Source organism: Podarcis erhardii (genome assembly GCF_964252035.2).
Source record: "Podarcis erhardii genome assembly, chromosome: 5".
Lineage (NCBI taxonomy): Eukaryota > Metazoa > Chordata > Lepidosauria > Squamata > Lacertidae > Podarcis > Podarcis erhardii.
In genome coordinates, this window is record NC_138509.1 from 3,696,824 (window position 1) to 3,722,661 (window position 25,838).

The following is a 25,838-nucleotide window of genomic DNA, read 5'->3' on the forward strand; positions in this document are numbered from 1 at the left end:
TCCTTACACACTGCCCGGGTTGGCACCCTGGGGAGGTCATAAACAATGTGGGAGGCAGCAGTTACAAGCGACTGGTCTCTGCAGCCACAGCTGATGTTGAGATTCTCCAGTAGTTTGACTTCACCCCTAGAGGTGCACTCCATTGTCTCTCAAGACAGACAAATGCCAAGGATGATGACAACGATGACAATAACAATCTTGAGATGCTGGGGATTGAATCTTTGGCATGCAAAGCAGATGCTCTGTCACTGAGGTATGGCTCTTCCCATAGCATTGTTGCATGTGTCTGGGGGAGGGTATCAAATGAGTAGCATCACAAGGTGAGATGCAGAGCCTTTCCTTCAGTCTGTCAGTCCTCTCGACTGCTACTCAGTTACCATGTTCTGGGTTGTGAGACACTCAGAAGCCATGAGGAAGTTTCTTGCTGCTTCTGAATGTGTCCCAACTGGACATGAGATGAAAGGAGGACTGTGGTCCTGGTCTGAGGGACAGGCCCAACATCTCACCTGGTACTGATCTGGGAGGCACTATGTATTCTATAACCCCAGCTTCTCAGTTTTCCTTTCAAACCATGTGATGGAGGTGACTCCGTTTCCTCTCCTCCCGCCACTCATCCATTCTCCGCAGCTGCTGCTCCCCTTGGGTCCCTTCCAGCTCTAAGATTCTATGATTCCCTCAACCCCATGCCTGATCTTGAATTTCAGACATCATTATATATCAGAATATTATTATTATTATGAGTAGTAGTAGTATTAGAATTTATATACCCGGAGGTCTCAGGGCGGTCACAGAACAAAATCAAAATACAAAACCACAAAATACACACAACACCCCAATAACACCCTCTCCCCATATTGTGATGTTTAGCTGATGATATATCACAATGTTGAAAACCATTTATCACTCAGCCTTAGTCTGTTTTTTTTTAGTACACCTAAAATCATTTGCTTATTAGGGGCTACCCCACATTTTGTTCAAAAAATTGCTTTGCAGAGGTAGCTATCTTAGCGTTATCAAAATTTTCAAAAGTAGGGGGTCTGCGGCTTGGCTTTTGAAAATTAGGGGGTCCTCAGTAGTTAGCTAATAGGGAACCACTGTGCGGGAGGACGGGGGGAAGGTGGAAGTGACCACAAATAATGAGTTGGCTCCTAAAGCTCGCCCGGATGGTGGAGCCCATGCTGATCTCAGCACTTTCATAGTTGACATATACAGTAATGCTATTTAGTACTGAAAGTTGGCAGTTTAGGTGATTAATTCCCATTCCCTGCAAAGAATGAAGATATCAACAAGTCTGAATGACTTTGAGTCTGAAGTTTGAAATATAGCATCACATCCAATATGCTATTTCAGATTTTGAGTTTGGACTCATTTAAAATTTGAGGCACAAGATTGGAAGCAAAGCAAATTCTAAATATTGGTGGATAGTTCACAATTCAGTCCTAATTAGAAACAGCACTGATACTATAAGCACACTCAAGTAGAAAAAAAGTGTGTGATTTTTAATGCTATTGGCACATAGGGATGCTTATATACCAATTAACAGTGTCATCGAAATCTCACATCAGTCAAGTCAACTGTTTCAGCTTCTGCAGTTCAGAGGTTGACTCCCAGATGTGCTGCAGTGTGGATCATTATTGGAAATATATGCCAAAGTTCACCAGGTTAACACCTGCCTGCCCAAGGTAACAGCAGCCCTCTGGACCTTGTGGGTCTATAATGACTTTCAAACGCTGTTTCAGCTCTTTGTGGAGCAAACCTGAGCAACCTATTTTTAAAATAAGAATAATGATAATTCTGCTGTGAAAATAAGCAGATATGGTTCTGGAGGTAGCACAGGGATAGAAAAGAATGAACAAGCTGAAACTTAATCCACACAAGATGGGGAAACCAGAATCTCTGAATGGAGGTTTACAAGTCATCTTGAAGGTCTCACGTTCCCTAAAAGACCAAGCTCAGAGTTTGGGAAGTTCAGGTGGTGGCAGCAGTCAGTCACTGGCCCTTTCTTAACCCCTTCAGCTGGTACACCAGCAGCGATCCTGTCACTTGGCAGGAACAGCCTCACCCTCGTCATCCATGCCCTGGTCATATCCAGACTAGACTCCTGTAATGCATTCTTTGGAGACTGTCATAAAAATGGCAGGTGGTATTGTGGCAGTGTGAATGCACTCAGAATACCCACAGTATTGCTTTATGGCTCTTGTTATCACTGACTTTTAGGAGAGATGGCTTGTATTGTGCCCCAGCACCCCAAGTCTAAAGAAACTCCTCAGCTCAATACCCTGGAGAAATATGTGTGTGTGTGTGTGTGTGTGTGTGTGTGTGTGTGTGTTCTAATAGAAGTGCCGATTGTAAATAATAATAATAGCCAGCAGAGGTTCCCACTTGAATAAAATATTTGGGGTGGGGGCAGATAAGCCCTGCTCTACATAACCCATCACATGATGAGGTGCACCCATACCATTTCAATGGAAATGCCAATCAGCTTGGGGGGCAGCCCCCTAAATTTTTGGGGTGGGATGAAGGGAGTTGGCTTCTATGGGTAGCCAGATGGTGCAGTTTTTTGTTCTTGATAAAAGACGGTGTTTGGAATCTTGCAGCCTGCATCTCCACCCAGCCAAGTACCCATGTTGCTCTCTGGGTGCTCATCCATATCCCTATACGGCCTAGGACCCTCGTACCTAGGGGACCGCCTCTCCTGGTATGCCCCGCAGAGAAACTTACGGTCTTCAAATAAAAACATCTTGAAGGTCCCAGGCCACAGAGAAGTTAGGCTGGCCTCAACTAGAGCCAGGGCTTTTTCGGCCGTGGCTCCGATCTGGTGGAACACTCTGTCACAAGAGACCAGGGCCCTGCGGGACTTGACATCTTTCCGCAGGGCCTGCAAGACAGAGCTGTTCCACCAGGCCTTTGGCCACGGCACAGCCTGACCCCCTGCCTCGGCAATCTTCACGGAGCTCTGGCCCAATGGTTGCCAGTGGCTTGAATTAATTAATTTTATAATGAATGATTTTAGAGTGTTGTTTGTGCTGTACTTTTGTACTGTTTTATTGTTGTTAGCTGCCCTGAGCCCGGCTTCGGCTGGGGAGGGCGGGATATAAATAAAATTTTATTATTATTATTATTATTATTATTATTATTATTAGAGGGAGCGGGGATAATGAGTTTGCTCATCCAGCGCATGAGAAGCAGAGGATGTACAAAGTATGGCAGTAAGGGACAGCAGAACAGAAAGTGTGTAAAAGTATCAATTTACATTATAAATGTTTTAAGAGCACTGTTGCAATGGGGAGATAAAACTGTTGTTTTGCTTTCTGACTACTGGTGGTCTTCTGTCCAAACTGGGGCAGGTTGTTCCGTTGGCAAAGCCCCTTCTCTGAATTAAACCAGACAGCTGAACTGAAGTGTTGCTTACTGTAAGCTGTTTAGAGAAAAGTGAAGAAAAGGGGGGAAAAAGAGTGAAAAAGATTTTTCCAGGCTTCAGAGTAACAGCAGGATTCTAACCTAAATGCTCTTGTTGTTCTACTGTTTTATTGCATGTTAGAATAAAAATGATAGTTCTAATGCAGCTTTCTTGCTATCATGGGAAATGTTTTAATACAACATTATACTTCCTGCATCAGCTGTGGCTGAAATACACATTAAGAATCAGTGTGGTGTATTTTCCAAGACATTGAGCCCTTTGAAGTCAGAGAGAGAGAGAGAGAGAGAGAGAGAGAGAGAGAGAGAGAGAAGCGAAGCAGCGCTCCACTTTTCACACTCATCATAACAGTACTGGGATACTATTACAATAAAAAGTGTAACCTATTTCTCAGAATCACAACCCAACTATTTATTTCAGGGATGGTGGAAATGTGTTCTGGGGCAATTTCATACTCACTTGAACACTGTGGTAGGAAATTTCCTGACAAATTCAAAGCTCTTGAGGTTTTGGGTTCAATTTATTCAAAAATGTGCAATGATAGGAAGGCGTGGGGCGGGGGGAGGGGAGAGAGAGAGAGAGCCAGAGTGATGCCTTCTCCCTCTCTCCATGGAAATTGCAGCAAATTAATTGAGTGACAACATAAGGAAAGTGAAAGAAAGTGGAATTAGCAGGACTACTCTTAAATAAATAAATGTTTTGCCTATAAGGAGGATTCATGAAAATTCAAGAAATACTTTGGAGTGCAAAGATTCATGGAACATATAAGGTATTGCACACACAGAATGCATGGTGGGGGAGTGTAATTGCACACCTGTGCTCTTTAGCCTTACCTGCCCCCTCCCCAGGGCTTATCCACACCTTTCTTCCACTTTTTCCAAGCACAGGCCACAATTTACAGCTCCGTGTCCAAGCATCCTTTTTTCACTCCAGAAAATTCCCTGCAAAAATCCATCAATTAAAGCTCCATTGAAGCAAACGTCAGTTTGTGGGGAAAATGGATTGATTTTTGCTCTGATTCAGCTTTAAAGAGCGGGTTTTCATAGAATCATAGAGTTGGAAGAGACCACAAGGGCCATCGAGTCCAACCCCCTGCCAAGCAGGAAACACCATCAGAGCACTCCTGACATATGGTTGTCAAGCCTCTGCTTAAAGACCTCCAAAGAAGGAGACTCCACCACACTCCTGGGCAGCAAATTCCACTGTCGAACAGCTCTTACTGTCAGGAAGTTCTTCCTAATGTTTAGGTGGAATCTTCTTTCTTGTAGTTTGGAACCATTGCTCCATGTCCGCTTCTCTGGAGCAGCAGAAAACAACCTTTCTCCCTCCTCTGTGTGACATCCTTTTATATATTTGAACATGGCTATCATATCACCCCTTAACCTCCTCTTCTCCAGGCTAAACATGCCCAGCTCCCTTAGCCGTTCTTCATAAGGCATCGTTTCCAGGCCTTTGACCATTTTGGTTGCCCTCCTCTGGACACGTTCCAGTTTGTCAGTGTCCTTCTTGAACTGTGGTGCCCAGAACTGGACACAGTATTCCAGGGAGGTCTGACTTCCCTTGATCTAGATGCTATACTCCTATTGATGCAGCCCAGAATTGCATTGGCTTTTTTAGCTGCCGCGTCACACTGTTGGCTCATGTCAAGTTTGTGGTCAACCAAGACTCCTAGATCCTTTTCACATGTACTGCTCTCAAGCCAGGTGTCACCCATCTTGGGTAAACAAATTTTCATGGGTAAACAAACAAACAAACAAAAATCCTCAGATATGGAGCATTAAAGCACAGACCTCTGCCTGGAAAGAGCTGGGCAAAAGGTATGGGTGGAAAAACCCAAAGGTTCACATATGTGTCCTAGCACCTCAAAGCCTGTTCAAGCATGGATGTTCAGGCCTTTCTTGTTTCTCAGCACTTGAAGATTCACTGCTGAATGTGTGCAGTGGCTCTGTGGACAAAGACAGCATTTTACAAAGGTCTGTCATCCCTTGTTGCTGAAGTTATCAAGTGCAGGCAGGTGAAAGGTTAGGCTAATATACAGAGGATGATTTGTGATCTGATTTAGCATGTTCATATTATCTGTAAACAAAGCTAAAATATTTGAAATTTCTTGAGGTGGCCTAGCGTTGTATTTGCCAAAGGCATCCATTCACTAATGAATCTAGGAAACAGAAGAATAAAACACTGGAAAAAAGCCCCCTCTCCATCACCGGAGTACATGCAGACATTCAAAGATACACAGGCCCCAGGTCCCCAATCATGAGCCTCATGCCATTGGATACAATCATGAGCCTCATGCCATTGGATACGGGCACATTGCAAGGCGCATGTTGCCACTGAGGCCATAGCATAAAGGTGGCCCTGTGCAGTTTCCACATTCCTGTGTTTGGTGTGTTCCAGTGTTTACTGCTTGTGAATCTGTGAAAAGGCCTTAACTGGAGACCATTCTGAGAAAATGTGTAGAGGACACAAGGCACTCTCTCAGCACAGACTGAATAACTACAAATGTTTGTGTGTGTGGATGTCCTTGTTAGTGCAGGTGAGAGGAGAGAGACTTTCTGCTGGCCATCAGGCAATGGCTTTTTCTACCTGCCTTGCCCCCCCCCCTTTCAGCCCCAGGAGCCTTCAGAACAGAGCTGTTCTACTTATTTGTAATTGTTTTACTGCTGATTTCTTGGTTATTCTATACAATTTATGTTATAATGGTGATCTTCTATTATGTTATTGTTATTATTTGTGAGCTGCTTTGTGTCTTGTGTGAGTGAAAAGCGGCATAGAAATATAAGAAATGAAATGAAATGAATGGTAGCAGCAATGCTGGGCCTGGGTTTATTTTGTTGCTGTTATTGGTATTGTTATGAGTTTGTGGGGTGCCTGGACTCCCCTTCCAATTTCTGGGTGCCAGATGCAGGATTTTGTGTGTTAAAATACAAGCCAGGAGCCAGGCTGGTAATGGTCTGCTAAATATGAGTTTGTTAGGCAGTGGTTTTCAACCTTTTTGAGTCCATCGCTCCCTTGACCAATCGCATTCTTTCAGTGGCTTCCCTATGGGATACGGGGAATCCATACGTGTGTTCCATACGAGGCCCATTCTGCCCCCCACCCCCTTCTGCTCTTGCCCATTTCTGGCACACATGTAAGCGGCAGCGCACAAATGGGGAATCCCCTTTCACTTCTTTTTACTAGCACTTGCCAAACTAAAGCATCTTTCCATATTGCTTCATTTTAAATTTAAGTGTGGGACACGGGTGCAAGAAATTCAGGAAGAAGAAGGAATAAAATAGCAGGCAACATTAGGCCAACAGAGACCCTGGGAAACAGCCTGGAACTCCCTGGAAACTCACACTGCTCAGAGATTGGGAAGGGCGTGTAACAATATTAATGTGGAAATACCGGATTTTTCGCTCTATAAGATGCACCAGACCACAAGACGCACCTAGTTTTTGGAGGAGGAAAACAAGAAAAAAAATATTCTGAATCTCAGAAGCCAGAACAGCAAGAGGGATCTCTGCGCAGTGAAAGCAGCAATCACTCTTGCTGTTCTGGCTTCTGGGATAGCTGCGCAGCCTGCATTCGCTCCGTAAGATGCACACACATTTCCCCTTACTTTTTAGGAGGGAAAAAGTGAGTCTTATAGAGCAAACGGTAGCTCAATTTGGCTGTGTACTTTTTCATGTGTTTTGTTTATTGTTTGCAACTACTTTTGTTATGGTTGTAATTTTGTAAATCTTCTCCTGTTGTAAGGTGCCTTGAGCACGGTTTTATCAATGGGAAGGCAGCATTGGCAATGAGCCGCAGCCCTACTCAGCCACGAAGCTCATGTGGCCCAATACAGCCTGAGTCACACACCCCAGCACAGCTCATGCCTTCTGTTAATGGAATGACTTTATTTGTTACATGCATAAATACTTTTAGTTCACCACTAAGGGCAAAAGTCCTCTCATGGTGTCTTATATCTGTAAGTCAGTGTTTAAATCAACACCAGTGCAATTAAATGAAAAAGACCAGCCCAGTTGCTGCTAGACCAAAACAAACAGCTCAGTCTCAAAATAATCCACCATACCATGAAACATTGAAAAATATATGCTAATCTGACATCCCTATTAATGATTTGGAAGAGCAAGAAGCAGCGGAGAACGGAGCAAATATTTAAATGCAGTACATTTTACAAATAACGTGAGTTGTGCAGCATGGTGTCAGCCATAGAAAAAGCTGAATCTGGATCTGAAAGAGGCAACAGACATTTGGATACAGTATGATGACTCCTCTAAGCCCAGACATCTCTCCACCTTGAACTGCAACAGCACAGCAGGATTCTAAAAGCACCTTTTCAAAACATTTTCACTTTGTTAACTAATGCTGCCACTGGATTTTCAGTTCTGTTTTATCAATATTATTGTGTTTTCACTCTCCCTTAGTCTTATCATTTTAATTTGTATGCTGCTTTGAGACGGATTGTGACAGGCAGCAAATAAACATATATCTCATTTCGGGGAAGGTAATTCAAGAGATGAGGGTTGGTTGGAGAGGCTGGCAGGCAAAGTGTTAAGCACCCTTCCTGCTCAAAATTTCAGCTTCCTTGTGCAGATTTTCATTAAAAAGAAACGCTTCATTACAGACATTTGCATGTAATGGTTAGTTTGCCCCAGAGTTCAGGAATTACAGTGTTAGAAGTGAGGATCACCACCAGCCGTTCTATATGGATGTACGCTTTGTCACAGGACACCGCAGAGCAGGTGTGCAGGTGTGGACTTGTCACATATGATGAGCAAGCGTCTCTCTCTTTCACTGCCCATGTCAGCAGCAACCCTCAGTGGGTACACACAAAACCAAACGTGTTTCTATACACATGCATGGAGAAAGAGTGATAGCGGTTCAGTGGGGGCTGGGGGATTTTGTTAGAAGTATGTTTGTGGACTCACAACCTCACGCCACACCAAAGCTGCCTTTTAACTGCCTGATTTGAAGCCTGTGCTGGGGGGGGGGAGGTGGGGGCTGGCAGGAGAAGTAAGAGCTGCTTTGGGCCTTTTGAAAGCTTCGTATTGGGGGTGCCAGATGGCGAGGCAATGATTTCACCCAGTCCAATCATGGTGGGAATGTTTAAGATCAGGCATTAAAGATGATGCAATGTGGTAGATTTTACTGCTTCTTTTTATTGCCCCATTAATTAACAGGATAATGTTTGCAGGAGGGGAATATGAGGCAATAAACTGCTTTTGTGGGTGATTAAACATTTGAATGAAACTAAGACATTTGATGGTGCAAAAGCAGTTTATTGAAAAGCACATTTCCACTACGTATTAAACAAAGACCAGATTGCAAAGGCGAGGTGGGACAAGGAGGACCAAATTCTGAACCACAGGCAGTTTCAGCATTTTCTGGACAAGCAATAAGGGAACAGATTATTTTATATAGGAATTTACTATCAATCACATGGTATATGCAAGTATTGGGAGACGGGAAGGATCCCATAAGCACTCCATAAACAAATCAGAGTGAAAGCTTAATAAAGCCCGGAGACGGTCAAACTGCTGCGTAGGCTTTGTGCCAGCAAATCAGGATGAATGCTCAATAAACAGATTCAGGGGAGCCCAAAGATATGAAGAAACCACCGTTTAGATAATTTAAACTTGCAGAACGAAACTGAAAGCTGCCATTGACTTTAGCTCAATAGCCCCCCCCCCCCATTACATACAGTACATTGAAATTTACATTTTAGAGTTGCAACCAGAATTTAATGTCTAAATTTGAAAGTCACCCTGCAAATCCAGGAGGTGTGTTGGGGCAGCTGTGGCTCCGCAATGGTGAAGATGAGGCAATTCTGCATCTGGTCATGGCATTTTCTTCTTCATTTTAACACCACACATTCCAGAGTAGATTAGCGGCACTGAAGCTATGTTCTCACTTGCCATTAGATGTGTTTTAAAGTGTGGGCAAATAACAAGCAATGAGTATTCAGGGTACGTTTTCAGTGCTTTGTATAGCTCTGTACTACATATGACTTCATAGATACCAGGAAAGTTCTAATGGAAATACCGGTAAATGCATCAAATCTTGGAGAAAAAAGAGCCTTGGTCCATATACAAGTACGTATAAATAATAATAAATTTCAGATATATCTTTAAAAAATTTAATTATTTCAGGAATTAAATACTGCTGCTTCAAGTCTTCTATTTTTACTACCTATATTAATTACAATTCTTTATCCAAATATATTATATTAAACTTTACGATTGCAATACTAAGTTTATTTATGCCAACATTTTATACAGTGCTAATACTGTAGTACTGATATGGCATCCATAATTAATCTATATCCTACTATGTTAGCATTTTTTGGGGGGGGGGGGAAATACCTCAATTCAATTTTTATTTTTTTTGGAAATCTCACCAAATATATCTAAATTTGCTGTTATCTTGCCCATTTTGGTGCATGGCTGAGCAAGAGAGGTGAGCAGAACCTTTCTTTGGTAGGGTAAAAGATTTCCTCCTCTTTCAAATATTCTGATTATTTCTACTTTTAGTTAAGCATTTTTATTTATTTACTTGATTATGGGGGAGGACAGCTGCCCCCTCCCCCCGGCTACACCCAGGAGCCCAACCCTACACTTAGTTACACAGATGAAAGTCCAGCTGTGGTCAGCAGGCTACAAGCTTAGACACTGTAAAGACTAACGTATTTATCGTGACAAGCTTTTATGAACTCTGTTCAGAACTCTTGATGAACCCATGACTATTTCTTGCATTTGCTTGTCCTTTAGGCCCTACTGTGTAAAGAATTGTTTCTTACCCCCACACACATCTCTCCCCCCCCCTCAGTCTGCCCCCATCTTTCTAGATCATGTCATGCTTTTTACCAGTGGTTGGTGGGTGTAGGCACACGATACCCTTTCATTTCTACTGCAACATACTACTCAGGATACTCTTCAGGAATCACATTTCTGTCTACCCTATTTGAATTCACAACACAAAAAACCCACTACCATTTTGGTTCTAGTCTTTTCTAACTGCAGACACAGGTTTTGAAAAGACTGCCTTTTGTTTTCCTTCAGAGAATAGTAAAAGTGTGTGATGTTTTTCCTTGCTGGAAGCATTTGAGGAACAGACAACTCTTGTGAACAATTTAAAAGCTGCAACAGTTCAACTGAACTGCAATATTTAACCCATTTTATTCTCTGCCTATCACCAACATTAAAGGCAAAGCTTTGATTCCACATTTTATGATTCCATTTGTTATTGTCTTAAGCCTGATTGCAGCCTGTGTGCTTCCAGCAGATTATCTCTGGTAATCACTTTCTTTTCTGCAATGGAAATGATCTGAAAATTGCTCTTTGATAACCGGGGATGGGTTCATGGAGGCCGCGATGCAAAAAGCAAGAATTGTGCAATAATCATTTGTAAAGAGAAACCGTTATCAAAGGAACTGTGGGGGACACCTCCAGGACTTCTCGGGCGAGTTGTTGAAATTTGAAACATATATTTCTCACACAGGAATTCCGCTGTAAACTCTTCTGAATAATGCATGAGACTTGATTTAACGTCACAGTTAATCCTGGCATTTGCCGCCGGAAAATAGTACTCTTAGGGTACATCAGATTGAGGGTAGGGGAGAGGAGACGGGAGCAGCGCAGAACTAAATTCTGTTAAGATAGTTGTGGCGGAATTCCAAGCAGCGTGATAGGAAGATGCTTTTTGTTGGTAAGAACCTTCCTTAATGAAGCACAATAACCAGCTGCTCCCATAACAGGCAGGAGGAAAGGGCAATGCCCACTCAAGTCTGGCTTTGCCGCTGACTGCACCAACTCAACAAGGTTCTGCTGTCTCCCTGACTAGAGACTGTGTATAAAAAACACAACTGTCATATTCACATATTTTTAAGAGTGACTATTGATGCTTTCACAACAGTCCTTCACAACAGTCTTGCATTTGTTTATTGTGCCATTGGTGCACCACTTCTGGCCACAATACAGTGTGTATTATTATTTTCATGATGCAGGTTGGGAGCTAAGGGTAACAGACACAGCCTTGTCTGAGCTCTGCAAAGAGTTTGTGGTTGAAATGAGACTGCCTATCCACAAGCAGGACAGACTTCAGCTCTTGCAAAGAGACTTCCCCTGGTGTATCCTCACTTCCTTGTTCCATGCGTCTCCCTCCAACATGCTCTAGTGGGTTGGGGGACCCCCTGGAGCAGACTGGGGGGACATGCTGGAGTGCAAGGGGAAGCAGACATTCCACCGTGTGAGCAGAAATTGGCTCAGGTGTTGTTGGATATCACACATGGAGCTTAAATGCACTAGGGACTTTCTGCTACCCCAGAGTAATGCTGCTGCTTTGATTATGTTGAATTTAATTTATTCACATTTTAATCCTGATCTATTCTTTTGCTGTCTGCTACGTATTAATTCATGAAAGCTTTGTTAGTTAAGCAAACATGAATATTTTTTCATTATAGTCATTCTTAATTTATGAAAGGAATTGCTTTTTTATCTATTCAGAAGAAGTTTAACTGGAATATTTGCTAGCTAGTTAATGTGGATATACATTTACGGAATGTATCTAATCAGCTGAGTATATTTATGTGTTGTTTTGCTGCATGTACATGTTGATTTGTTTTACTCTTTCCATGAGCTGCTTTGAGTATATTTATGGGAAAGCAGCAAATAAAGACACAAATATAATTAATAGCAAACAGGCACCTGATTCCTGCACTGCTTTGCTGAAATCAGAAGCTCTTGGCCACGCGGAAGACCCTGCAGCAGATGTCTCCTATGCCAGCATTACTCGGGTTTTGAGCAATGAGTGCAAGCTATAGCATGGGCTTTTCACATTACCCAATAGCATGGGAAAGAATCACATTGCAAATTGCTTTTTCCACCTTACAAACATGAGCAATGGGCCCTAAATTACCCCTAAAGATGTAACGTGTGAAGTGGCCCTGTATTTACAGCTGATGCAGTAAAAGGATGGAGTTCATCTTAATCAGAAGTTCTACTTATTCCTGCTCCCACCTCCTACATGGGATCAAATTGGAGCAATTCTCAAAGAACAAATCTAATGTCTTCTTGTAAAAGATTTAGAAATGGTAGGAAAATCCAATATATCACTGTAACTTTGCAAACACAAAACGCAAACCCTCACAAAGATTAATGTGTGGTCAAGGTATATCAATCAATTTTTTATTGCAGTCCAAAGACTCACCAATAGATTCCAGTACATAAAAAGACATAAAACATAGTTACTACTTGGACATCAGATAAAACTAAGCTTCTTTCAGACCTTTAACTAATACAAAGTGCTCTCTGATCCTGTCCGCCTTAGAATGAAACTTGGCAACTGCCAAAGATACACTGGGAAACCTATCCTCTAATAGGTACCTAACATAAAATTGTGCAGGTCTTCCTGGAAGGTTTGCAATTAAAGAAATTACCTTTTGTTGTCGGACCTGCTTGTATAGTCCGCATAGATTTTACTTCCTGAATTGTACAGGGGCATAATCTAGCAGAGTAAGGAAATACCCGCAAATCTGCCTTGGAGCATTTTAGAAGGAAACACATTCAGTCTGGCCTCGGTAAAACGTCTGCGGTAGTTGACCACTGTCAAGTTCTTTAGATATTCAGCTATGTGAAATGTCCCGACATACTGTAAACTCACAGCTCTTGGTGAGCAGGATGAGTATGAACAGGTCTGCAGATCACCATAGGCAACGGCCCACAGTCTTTGCTTTAGTGATTTAGAGGCTATGTTGAAGCCCAAGTGTTCAAGAAGAAATGGGGACAGCCCAATTGAGGGAGCTTTTTGGGCATTGCACTTGGACCAGAAACTAACATACTCATTCTGAGCTAGATGTTGTAGTACTCCTGTCCCCAATATGAAAAGACTGACTTTAAGCCAGTATCTGAAGGCTGCCCACCAGGCCCAGGTCAGTAGAGGGCATCCCCAAGTTTCCAAGAAATGACTGAGGTAGGCACATCTGGGGATCTGGAGGACAGCCCTCAAGAATTTAGCCTGGAGATCTTCCAACTCAGATGTTAATCCTGCACTCCAGATATTAGAGGCATATAGTAATTCGGCAGCTGTCCTGAATATTTTGATGGCAGGTGGAATATACTGGCCCCCTTTAGTAAAGTGGCCGATGGACTAACTTGTGCTTTCTGGAGGGCTGCAGGTCTATGGGTGATCCATGTCGTTATGTGATGGAATGTCAGCCCCAGGTATTGGAAGCTTCTAATCTGATTGAGGGCGTGCTCATCTAGTGACCATTTGCAGTGGGAAAGATTCTTTTCAAAACCCCAAATTTTAGATTTCCCAAAGGTAATTTTTAGGCCATTCTGTACACAATAAGGCATGAACCTCTTTAGTTGATAATTTAGACCTGGTCTGGAACATGAGAGAATGGCTGCGTTGTCAGCATACAATAATAATGGAGTCCTCCAGACCCCAAGTTTGGGCGGGTGGCCAAGTGGCTCTAGGTCATTTATAAATATGGTAAACAATGAGGGTGCCAGGATACATTTATAATTATCTAGTGGCAGCTAAAATAGCAGTATGTACTTGTTGCTAGGCGCCAGTCAGTAGGCTGTCAGCCATCAGTTTCTGAGCTACATGATGAGAGATCAACTGAATTTAGATTTAGACCAAATCCATCTTTCTAGAGGAGGACTCATGTGACTCCCCTCTATCAACCCATGCCCATGAACCCTTGGAGGAAGGATTTCACATACAATAAACACTTACTATACAAAAATCCATATATACACAGTTTATACAGCATTGGATTCATAAATGTATAAAGTGTTCCTGAGAAAACATAGCAAAAAATATTACTTATTAAATTTATATAATGACCTTCATCCAAAGATCACAGGTGGGCTACAGTAGAAGTAATTTAAGACTGTTTGCAACTTAAATGCTTTAAAAGGCAGGCGTTACTAAAGGAATGAAATCTAAATCAACTGTTACACCTTGCTTCCTCAAAATAACTTTCTAAGATTTTTTTGTACTGATAGCTTTGTAGATGTTACACAGTCATGTGTTTTGAAAAATTTAAGAGAAATTTGACTGGGAGCACAGCTCAGTGGAAAAGTGCCCTGTCTTGTATGTTAGTGGTCCCAGATCCAATCTCTGGCATCAACCAAGGGAACAGAGGTAGCAGATTTGGAAGACACACACACACCTGGCACCTGGAGTTGCCAGTAGGAATAAGCCTTTTTTGTACAAGGCTTCTTCATGTGAAGCAATTCATTTCTGTATGCACTGAAAATAGATTCAATGGAGTCTAGCGCAGAATAATGAGTGTCCTTCCTAGGGGGGCATCCCAGTACTGTATGTGTTTTCAAGGTAACTGCTCACCAGGTACACTTCGAGAACTGAAGATTGTAGGGTAGAAATCTATCAGTAACCCAATGAAAATATTTATCGGTACCAGAGTACTGAAAGAAGGAGTGCCTTTGGGTGACCAGATTAAATTCAGGCCGAAGACGCAAGCCAGGTTGGAACCAGTCATTTTGTTGAAAATGCTTTCCTGTGACACCTGGAAAGAAGCAACACATGCAGATCATTAAGCACAAAACACACAGAGGACCAAACTGCTAACTATTCAAAACTGAAGGCACAGCTGCCTCCAGTTTAAAGATTTCAGTCTACACTCTGCCTCCCTGCCAAGAAGTCTGCCCAGCCTCTGAACTGGCTTGCAATAAAATAAGATAAACAACTGATGCAGCAGTTGTTTACTAGCAGGTACAGTGGAACTGGTATACATAACTCTAACAGTTATCTGATTCCAACTCTGAACAGCAAAGTAGAGATGGAGTTAGGGGTGTTTGACCGGTTTGTCTGCCCATGAGGGCACTGCAGGGAGAACCACAACAATGACAAACAATGGAAGGCGGGGGGGGGGGGGGCACTGAATTTTGGTGTTGCCCGGGATGCTGCTGAAATTTGGAAACCCAAAGCACCACAGCCAGGATACGAACACCGCATTTCCAGCCCTGTCCACCTGCCCCAGGCTACTCCCAAGAAGGTTGGCTCATGGAGCCCAAAAGGTTCCTTAGCCCTAGACTACGGGGATAGAGAGCAGGGTTGGCCCATGTGAGCCAGGTCCATGGGTGTGTACAGCAAGCAGAATCACATTCACAAGGTTGTAAGTTGCTGAAATGCCAAGGAGCTCTTTGGGTTCTCAAGAGACGAAGAGACATGTGGTGTTATGTGAGACACCAGGGGAAGGCTCTTTCAGAAGCATCAAGCTGCCTCGTCCCTTCTCCTCCTTGGGGACCAGGGATGGTGGCCAGAGCCAGGCCACCTGCTTTCTCCTATCCCAGGGGTTCTCAAAGTGGGGTCCATGGACCACGAGTGGCCTGCTAGCTTTATTCAGGTAGTCTGCAGTGGCGATTCCCAGGGATGGGAGTCCCTGGGATAACTCAGTCAGTAGAGTTTAAGATTCTTAATCTCAGGGTCATGGGCTGAGCAAGAGGACTAGATGACTTTTGTGGTAGCTTCCAACTCTACCATTCTATGCTTCTATGCTGATTATACTTTTATGTTGTCTGTTAAAAATTTAGTAAATTGTGGTGGTAGTGGATGTTTACTTTTCAGTGTGCCTGCCAATAAAATATATTCATTACAAGCCAGATGTGCTTGTATCGATCTCATTTGTAGCCATGCTCACTGAGGTAAGAATGAGATTTATTAGTAGGCTCTAGGACTTGTGGGATGGGAGTTGTCTTTGGAGCAAGAGACACTCCTAAGTAGGTGAAATCCTTTTCTGAACTGAGACAGTGTCCAATGTTTCCATCATAAATATCAGGAACATTCCGCCCCCGCCCCCCACCTGAGTCCACTGCAGGGGACTTGCAGCGTTTCATTTCAAACAGCTGTGCAAGAGAGGCTCCCTCTCTCTCAAGCCTTCCCACATGAGCACCTTCACAGAGTCCCTTTTGCCTGCCTCCGACTTCCCCAAGAGCCCTGCTTAAAGCAATAATGCCCATGGTGATGCTGGTGTCATGGCATCCATACCCATCCTTTGGCTTGAAATGTCTAACTTTATTGACCACCAATGTTGCTGCCACAAGCTGAACTGCACAAAGCTGCCTGTTGTTTATGTCAACTGAAAATCTTCAGCTGCCCTCCCAGGATGTTCACACTACCTTGACCTTTCCAAATGTAAAGTGTTCCCTCAGACAGTGAAGATGAAAAAAACAAGGATCAGCAAAAACTGCAGATCTGAGCACCAAAATCTACTCAAGTCTGCACTTTACATAATAAGGGACACTCAAAAATAATTCTATGTTCTGTTATCCAATTACCAGAGACATCACAGAGTACTTTTGCACACCTCATTAACACCTTGAGCGTTGAGAAGTGTGTTGAAACGGCATGTCTATTACTGGAATAAAAAGTCACTTAGATCCATAATGCTGAGGAGAGATATTTGTAGCTAAAATAATAGCAAATGAGGTGAGGATTTTCATAATAGCTTCTGGAGATTATATTAAGCAATGACAGATGAAGGTATCAGATGCATTCTGTAGTACTGTGTAAGCAGAAGTGGCTCTATTATAAGGGAAACTGAGGCAGAATGAAAGAATCACCTTGCTGCGTCACAGGGGCAACTTAGTCTAGTTTTATATATGTTTTATATATGTTGTGAGCCACCCAGAGTGGCTGGGGAAACCCAGCCAGATGGGCAAGGTATAAATAATAAAATTATTATTAGTAGTAACCCATCTGCAACATGGTCCAGGCAATTCTGCTTTTTAAAAAGGTGCAGCCTCTCTGGGCTCAACAAAAGCAGAGGCCATTACAGAATTAGGGCTGGCATTCAATGTGATGAAGGAACTGTGAATGCCAGCGAGACAACTGCCTTAGGAGGCAGGTTTCAGTTATCATTACAGGCAACAGAGTGAGTGATGGATATTTTTGATCTATGGGGCACCAATATGTTTTCCGGAGCAGTTCTTACTTGGAATGAATGGTGGCTCTTTTCAGTGAGGCCTCCGCATTAGAGATTCCAGATGGACTGTGCTCCAGCTTATTAGCCTCCCCCCAATAACAACAGAGAGACGAACCCCTCAAAGCAATGTTAATATTATATCACATGCAGCTGAATAAATGTGTATAGAAATTGTGTGCATGCTCTGGGCAACTGTGACGAACTGGAGCTTCACAGCCACGTGTATTTGCAGCAAAACTGTCCCTTGCTATGATCAACATGTGGATGTCATTCTTTTTTGAATGTGAAAAGACTTCCCACGCTGGAAAAAGTGGTCAGAGTGCAGCAGATTTAAAAGATAAGCACACATACTTCAATAGGTGCCACTGGAAATTGGATGGTTGCAGGTCTCCAGACTGCTGTTATTTTGTTATTTGGCTAAATGTGGCTTTGAAGCTGGATTAAATACACGTTATAGTGGTCACAAGGAGTTGCTGAAAATGATAGCTGCACAGTGAGTTAGTTCTCCATCCACCACTAGCAAGGGACTTGCTGTGCAGTTGGCCACTGTCCCATGGGAAGACAGCACACCCCTTTTGCCACCTGAAGCTTAGGTTTTAGGAGGAAATATCTTGCCACAGAGACACTTTTCCTTGTGGCATCCTTGCAGCAACTTTAACATGCATTCCAGATCTCAGTCCAGATCTTCTGAACGTACTTAACAGTAGAGAATAAGTAAAGGCAAGGCAAGGCAAGGTACACCTGGCCATACTTTGCATTGTATAATTTAGGCTGCAGCATCCTTTGACAGACTTTATAGTTTTGTTTTCACAGTGGAAAAAAGTAATATTTATGTTCACACGTTTAAGGATCTAGCCTACAAATCAAGGGAAAGCTTTAAGAAGTAAATAAGAGAGGCTTGTAAATGCTTCTTTTAAGCGGTTCAGTGGATTATTTGATTTTATTTGGATTTACATGGCACTATGGGTTATTTATGAAAGGGGTTTATACTAAAGTTATCATTGGGGTCATTAGTCTGCTCTGACTTTTATTATTACTGGAGACAGCAGCAGTTTGTAACTGCTGTTTTGGCAATTAATGTTTCACAGCCTCCTTGCAATTTTTAGAATTAAAACCAGTTGTTACACAACAGCCTCAGAATTAAACAGCAGCAATCATGAGGATTTAATTCCTACTCACCATATGGAGAAAGCATATAAGAAACTTCAGAACAGCATAATTTTGCTCAGGAAGTCCATGTAGAATTTCTCTGCAGTTCATCACCCGTAAGCTACTTTCTACACCTGCAAGAACACAGAATTTATTATAACTAATGTTGATAAAGAGTCAAAGAGGTGCATTGCCAGAGAGGAACAGTATGTCTTTGTTTGATCCCAAATGATCTTATCTGTCAAGGCTTTTGTCTGGTACAGGCTAATAAAGGAGGACAAAATGCACTTGCAGTTCCAGTTTACACCTTCTAATGAAACTGCCTGGGAACCCTTTGTCCAAACCCAAATCTCTTCCATATCCAAATTCAATCTAAACTAGACTGCACCACTTATCCATTAGCTAGTGGGAACCTGAATTCTAATGTGATCTTACCAAAACACACACAAACACAAGCTGCAACCCAACACACCCTTCACCCTACTTCTCCACACAATGCAGAAGACTCACAGGTTCACTTCATGCCAAGAAAGACAAATGACATTCTTTCCTCTAATCATTTGGCAGATGCAGAACACTTGGCACCAAGGAGGGATCAGCTTCTAATTTTGTACCACCCTTTGCAGACACTTTGAAACAGCAGGGATAGAGTTTGGTAATCTTTTGTAATATGGCGCCCTTTGTGAGGCCAAAATTTGGTGTCCTCAAATGTCTCTTCTCCATTTTGTGCCGCCTTGGCTTGGTGCCCTGTGCAGGAAAAGCATTTGCACTGCTCTAAATCCAGCACTGGAAACAGCAAAATATTCTTGCTTCTTCTCAGTGTCTGCACAGTCCCGTGTGAAATGGTTGACTCCTTCCCTGTATCAAGTTCCACAACACTTGAGGGAGGATCAGGGCTGACTATAAAGCCCAACCAAAATATGTGAACCCCTGCAATGGGAACTTTGATTTCACTTGTAGGCCTGCAAAGTCTTGAAAATTCTAGGTGTCTGTAAAAGAAAAGCATGTGTCTAACTCTCATGGTTCATGCAGACAGATGTGAATCGCATGTCAACTCTTCCACAGAAATCCATGGGACTTGCAAGTGCTCAGTTCTGGCAGTGTTTTTTGGACGGCAGAAATCACAGATAAATCAGAACCACAGTATTTATTTTTATTATTATTATTATTATTATTATTATTATTATTATTATTACAGTGGTACCTTGGGTTACATATGCTTCAGGTTACATACGCTTCAGGTTACAGACTCCGCTAACCCAGAAATAGTGCTTCAGGTTAAGAACTTTGCTTCAGGATGAGAACAGAAATCGTGCTCCGGCGGCACGGCAGCAATGGGAGGCCCCATTAGGTAAAGTGGTGCTTCAGGTTAAGAACAGTTTCAGGTTAAGTAATTATTATTATTATTATTATTATTATTATTATTATTATTATTATTTACTCACTAGTAATTCCAATGATTTGATCATAGGGTTCAAAGGTCAGTAAAGGCTCTGGGAGTTCCCTGAGTAAAGTCTTAAGTATGACAGCAGGAATATGGATATCTCCATAATCATCGAAATTAACAGATTTTCCTATGTTAAAAAAAAGCCAAATTAGCAATATAGTTTTACAACCTGTTTATGGCCTGTAGGCAGACCAACACTGCATTATGAAGATGTCTGCAAACATAAAATGAAGGCTGGCAACATTAACCCTGCACGGTGGGAATTTCTTGTAGAGGATCACAGCACCTGAAGACAGTCAGGTGTGATCAGAGGAAGAATGATCGCTGGGAGGAATGCAGAGAGAAGAAACCAGCTGCAATAAAACATGTCTCTCCTGTATTGGTCTCTACGGCCACAATAGGCGCTGTAACTCTCCAACCAATTGATTTCATCCCTTTCATGACATCAGGTAATTATTCAGTATTCAAAACATTTCAAATGCCTACTGTTATTTCACAGGTTGTTGCTGCCTATCTTAATGTTAGGATGACATATTGCCCTTACTTCAACCAGTAGATTTGTCAGCTATAGCCTGGACCCACAGAACAGCTCTTCCCAATTCCCAAAGAGTCTTTCGATTTGTGTTTATGCAAAAGCAGCCCTCATGCACTTAAGAAACATAGAGGACCTTCAAATGGGTTTGTGATATGGAATGTAACTTTGCCATTCAAAGGCGGAGTGAGTCAAGATAGAGAACTGCCTTATAGGCAGACAACTGATTCATCCAGAACAGTACTGTCTACTCCAGGGCTAGCCAGCATCTTGTTGGGCTACAACTGCCATCATCCCTGATCATTGGCCATGCTCACTGTTGCAGTCAAACATTTCAAATTAGCTAGTCTGTGAAGTAAGGGATCCTCTTAAGTGATGATTCTAGGGACCGAGCCTGGGACTTCATGGATGCAAATCTTGTGCCCTAGCAAGAGGCTGCCTAAATCTAGCTGAGTACACTCATTGTAATTCTTTTGAACTTGGCTAAAAGTTTCAGTTGATTAACTAGCATGGACCAATTTCAATGGGTAAGGCTAAAAATTAAGATCCTGCTAGTTTATCTATTAATTGTTTATTATTATGGTTCTGGTAGGTTAGCGTAATAGCGAATGGGAAAAAATAATTAAGGGTAGCCTTTACTCATAACAATGAGCTATAATTTATCATTAATTTATCATTTACTATACAAACACAATCTCAAATTTCTTTCAATTTCCCCAAAGGAATCCATATCTGGTAATATGCACATCTATTTAAATGTCATCAATTAAAAGGCAGATGATTAATCAACTACTCACTGAAGACAGCCTTACACAACATGACATTTCAGGTTACAAATCAGCTTATCATTAACCAATAGAGTAATAAGGAATCCATGCTCACCAAAATAAACAATATTTTAAAAATCATTATTATCTTTTGATTATAGCAGATGAAAACTTACCCTGATTATAAAGTTTCTGAATCTCCTTAATACTTTGTATGCTAGCTGACCGTCTAAACAGTCCTTCTGCTTTGAGTCCTGTAAGGAGGTGGGGGTGGGGAAGCATTAATAGGATTCCTCATAAAATTGCTGTTCACAAACATCTTTGTGCTGGTTCGGATCTCTAAGTCTCCAGTGCAAAGAGAAAGGGACGTCTGACTAAGTATGCTCACAAACACAGGAGCTGCACCCTGGTGGTGGTTCACATGAGTACAGGAGTGTATTTTTCAGTGGCTCTGCTTAGGCACACACTGCTGTCAGGAAGGGTCAGGTTTATTTATTATGACCTGGTTTTTTGGATATGTACCCTCACAAGAAAGTTCACAACATAATGACATAGCAACTATGCCCTAAAATTCTGAATTCTAACAGTTAAAATGATGTTAAAGGATGGCAGCAAGAGATAAAACATTTGCATCATAAAATTACTCAACTGGATGAAAGAACTCTTTAAAGCTTTCCTAAAGGCCAAATATACAGGATCAAACCTATTTCCTGTGTGGCGGCGGTTGTGTTCTGCAAATGTGGGGTTGTCACGGAAAAGGCACCATCTCTGGTACTCACTAATATGACAGGTCTCAATGGTGGACTACAAAGCAACATCTCAGATGCTAATATTAAGGCAGGGTCATAAGGGTGAAGATGGTCCTTCAGAGAGGCTGCCCCAAACTTTAGGGTATTCATAGGACAATGCCAGTACCTTAAAATGAACCTGCAAGTGGGTCAGATTTAGCCGGGGAATTGTTGAATCGGCATGCCATGCAATGCCCACCAAAGCCTTGCTTACCCGGGTTGTGCAACTGCAACTTCCAGGTTCCAGTGAGATCCACTGGCACCATCTCTGCGGGGCCGTGGGTGCCAAGACACCCACAAAATTTTCAATGAGGGGGCCAGGCCTCCTCAATATTCCTCAGCTACGTGGGCTCCAGTGGGCCCTGTCCTGGCTGCACCAGGCTCCCTCTACTGTGAGGAGGGCAGCTGTAGCAGGCCCCTCTGGGCCTTTTGGAGGGTGCGCCAGGGCTCCTCCCAGTGTGTGACATCATGTGCAGCGTGCGTGACTTTGTGCGCACCAGGCACCCACAATATTGGGTGGAACCTGGCAAGATCACCACACAAGAGCCCCATGAGATCACACAGAGGCTTCAGTTTGATTGGGTGGGGCTGAAGTCTCGCCACAACCCAGAAGCTGTCATAGCTGTTTCTTCTCACTTCTGTGGTAGTGGCAGCAGTGGGCATGCCTGCGTAGGCACCCCTTCAATGTTGCAGTCTGCTACAGCTGTCTCAGTCTGCTTCATGGATGGGATGGCCCTGACTGGGAGTTGTCTCCACGTAGTTGGCTCATTGGGCTACGCTAAATGGGCATCTGAGTTGACCCATAAATACAAGAGCGTTTCCATTGGTCCTTAAAAGATTGTGAACTGATTCTGATGAGCATGAGAAGATTCAGTTGCATGAAGAAGCCACTCACACAATCCATCTATTCATGTGAGCTGTGCAGCACTGGAACCATGAGCTTAGCAACATTGCGGCTCCACCATGCATCTTTCAAAAAGTAGAAATGGGAAGTGACTTTGTCACCAACACACAGCTTGTGTTGTTGTTGTTGTTGTTGTTGTTGTTGCTGTACAAATGAGTTCTCTTTCAGATTTCCTTGCTCGGGTCCAAGTTTTCTTCTTTCCCAACTATCTGGAAAATGTGGCCTTATTCTTTTTCCTGTCCCAAATGACAACTTTCATTCTCATTCTCATTCTCCCAATTTTGTTGTGGGCAGAATAGTTTGCCCTTATCTTCTACAGCCTAGACAAGTTTCACTTGGGATAGATTTTCAAGCAGTCAGTCCTTCGGTTCACGAGAGTTTATTTAACAGTTAATGCTCTTGTCTGTTCAAGATCTCCTTGTGTAAAGTGCTGCATAATAAATGTTTCCTTTTAGCAGGCTGGGTTTTTGTTTTGTTTTTCCCGGTATGCTTTAGTTTAAAGTGACTTGCAGCAAGCCTTAATTGAAGACATTAATCTGAATTACAGACAGCAGCTGTGCTTGTCTGGAACGGTTGTTTGAGACTCACATCTTTCTTACTTTAGCAGTGCCATAGCACCAAACCTTTGCCGGGTAGCCTTCCTGCCAGTCTTGAGGACAGAGCAACATTTAACTACAGCATAGAAATATGAAATAATGGTCTGACCTATTATTCATATCAGAGATCGCATTAATCAGGCAGCCTGAGATGTGAGTGGATATCCCTTGGTCTTTTTGGAAGATAAATATACAAAATGGTTGATTGGTTATCTGAACACGAGCTTTTCTGGGTGTGGATTTTAGAGGTCTGTGTTCAAATTCCTGGCTAGACATACAGAATAGCCTTGGGCAGTTCAGCCTTCTGCCTTAGCATTATACGTATTCCAACAAACCCAAGGTAGCTGAAACTATCAACAGAACTGTATGGAACAACCTTACATTTACAGAGCAAAATATCCTCTTGAATTATATACCCAGTACATGGAACCTTACAAAAGTACAATACGAGTGGACTCTCCTTACCACAGCAAAAAGACTGATACTGATGAATTGGAAAAATAAAAATGCAGCTCCCTTCTATGATTGGATTGAAGACTTATACAAACTCACAACATTTGAACAACTTGCATATAAACACAGACTTGCCATGGACAAATTCAATTATATTTTGAATCCATTCTTACAAATACTGTAATAGCTTAAGATCTGGTGAGGCACAATAACAACTTTGTAAAGTATAAAGTTTTGAGTTCCCCCTTTATTTTCCCTTCTTCTTCTTCTTCTTCTACTTGTTGTTGTTTAGTCATGTCCTACTCTTCGTGACCCCCTGGACCACAGCAAGCCCGGCACTCCTGTCTTCCACTGCCTCCCACAGTTTGGTCAAACTCAAGTTGGTAGCTTCAAGAACACTTGTCTGCACGGGTGCTATTTTTTTTTGTCTCATCATGTTTCATGCACATATAATTATGTACTTTTTGAACTTTCAGTAAAGAAGTCTGGGGAAAAACAAAACAAAAAAACCCTACAAACACACCCAAACATTGAAATCCTGTTGAGCTCAGTGCGATTTACTCTCAACTGCATGTTCTAGTTCCAGCTCTGGATACGGACAGAATACTGGCATAAGTTCTCACACATTCAAAGATAAGGAATTTTCAAAATGTACATTTAAGAATGTAATTTCAAATGCTTACCTTCCCCCCCCCCCAATCCTTGACACAGAAAAGGAAAATAAATATTTACGTATATGCAATCCAAATCCAGCCTGCCCTAAGACTGGACTTGGATGAGAGTGGATGAGGCTTGAATTTCCCCTCTGGCCAAAAGCTCACTGGGTGACCTCTCTGGTTGGCTTCTCTCTCTCTCTCTCTCTCTCTCTCTCTCTCTCTCTCTCTCTCTGCCTAGCCTACTTAAAAGGAGTGATGTGAGAGTAAAATAAGCCCGTGTTTACCACTATGATTAAGTATCTGAAACATAATGGGAGCAATCTAATACCTGCTTCACCTTTGCTGCTTTTCTGTATGTCAGTTTAACCCACATTCAGAGGTGAAATACAAATACCGTACACAGTATACACCGCGTATACACAGCGGTTCTGAGTTGTATCTATAACAGGACTTTGCTGGCTGAGCAGCTAACAAATGCACCAAATAAAGAAATACATCAACACTGTGGATGTCTGAAAACAAGCAAATGACATTTGCATGTTGACAACCCCAGACGAAATTTGTGACGGTCCAAATACTTAAAGGATGCACCAGTGAACACTGACAGCCACATAAGCTTTTGAGGGCTGTCCCAACAAATGAAGACAAACACCAGGGAATGCTAACGTTCACAAAATTTGCCCGAGATTGCCAATTTTCAGGTATGAATGTTGATATTTGCCACAGTTTGGATACTCAAAGCATTGAGTGGTAAGGCAGTTTCCCACTACACCCTTGGCGGCGGCGGGGGGGGGGGGTAACCGCTGAGCTGAGTGATGCCCTGGGATTTCATCTTGATAGCAAAGGGATGGAAGGATTCCGTGAGATTGGCAGAAGGTTGACTGAAACTGCTGATATGCTGGAGGCAAGGTTTTCAGAAGTATGAAAGGGTAGCAGAGAAAGAATGACAGTGTTGGCTCTGAGAAGGAAGGCTCAAGAAGGATACAAGCACCTTTCTAAATAACCAGCGGTGGTCAGTGGGTGTGGTAGTCCCTGCTCCTTCCTAAGACAAATTTTGTGGCTTGGATGCAAGGGCCAAGAGAAGAATGAAAGCAAGGGTGTGCTACTTAATAGCACATGAGCAGAAACTAACGACTTGGGAATGGCTCCTGTGTTTAATCAGCAATATGCACATGAAAAACAC

General features: G+C 42.5%; 1 protein-coding gene across 3 annotated transcripts in view; it reads right to left on the bottom strand.

The window, feature by feature from the left end:
* Positions 1 to 12,868: 12,868 nt before the first annotated feature.
* The window catches only part of LOC309341479 (rho GTPase-activating protein 8-like), a 45,225-nt gene continuing 32,255 nt past the window's right edge, over positions 12,869 to 25,838 (bottom strand). For 2 of the 3 annotated variants that reach the window (XM_081861009.1, XM_081861010.1), the window contains exons 10-13: positions 21,435 to 21,512; positions 19,958 to 20,086; positions 18,543 to 18,646; positions 12,869 to 14,945 (exon numbers count right to left, since the gene is read on the bottom strand). In XM_081861009.1, the coding sequence (XP_081717135.1) occupies positions 14,748 to 14,945; positions 18,543 to 18,646; positions 19,958 to 20,086; positions 21,435 to 21,512 (509 nt within the window). In that variant the 3' untranslated portion in view covers positions 12,869 to 14,747. The remainder of the gene's footprint in view (positions 14,946 to 18,542; positions 18,647 to 19,957; positions 20,087 to 21,434; positions 21,513 to 25,838) is intronic. The other variant, XM_081861011.1, reaches the window with a different exon arrangement.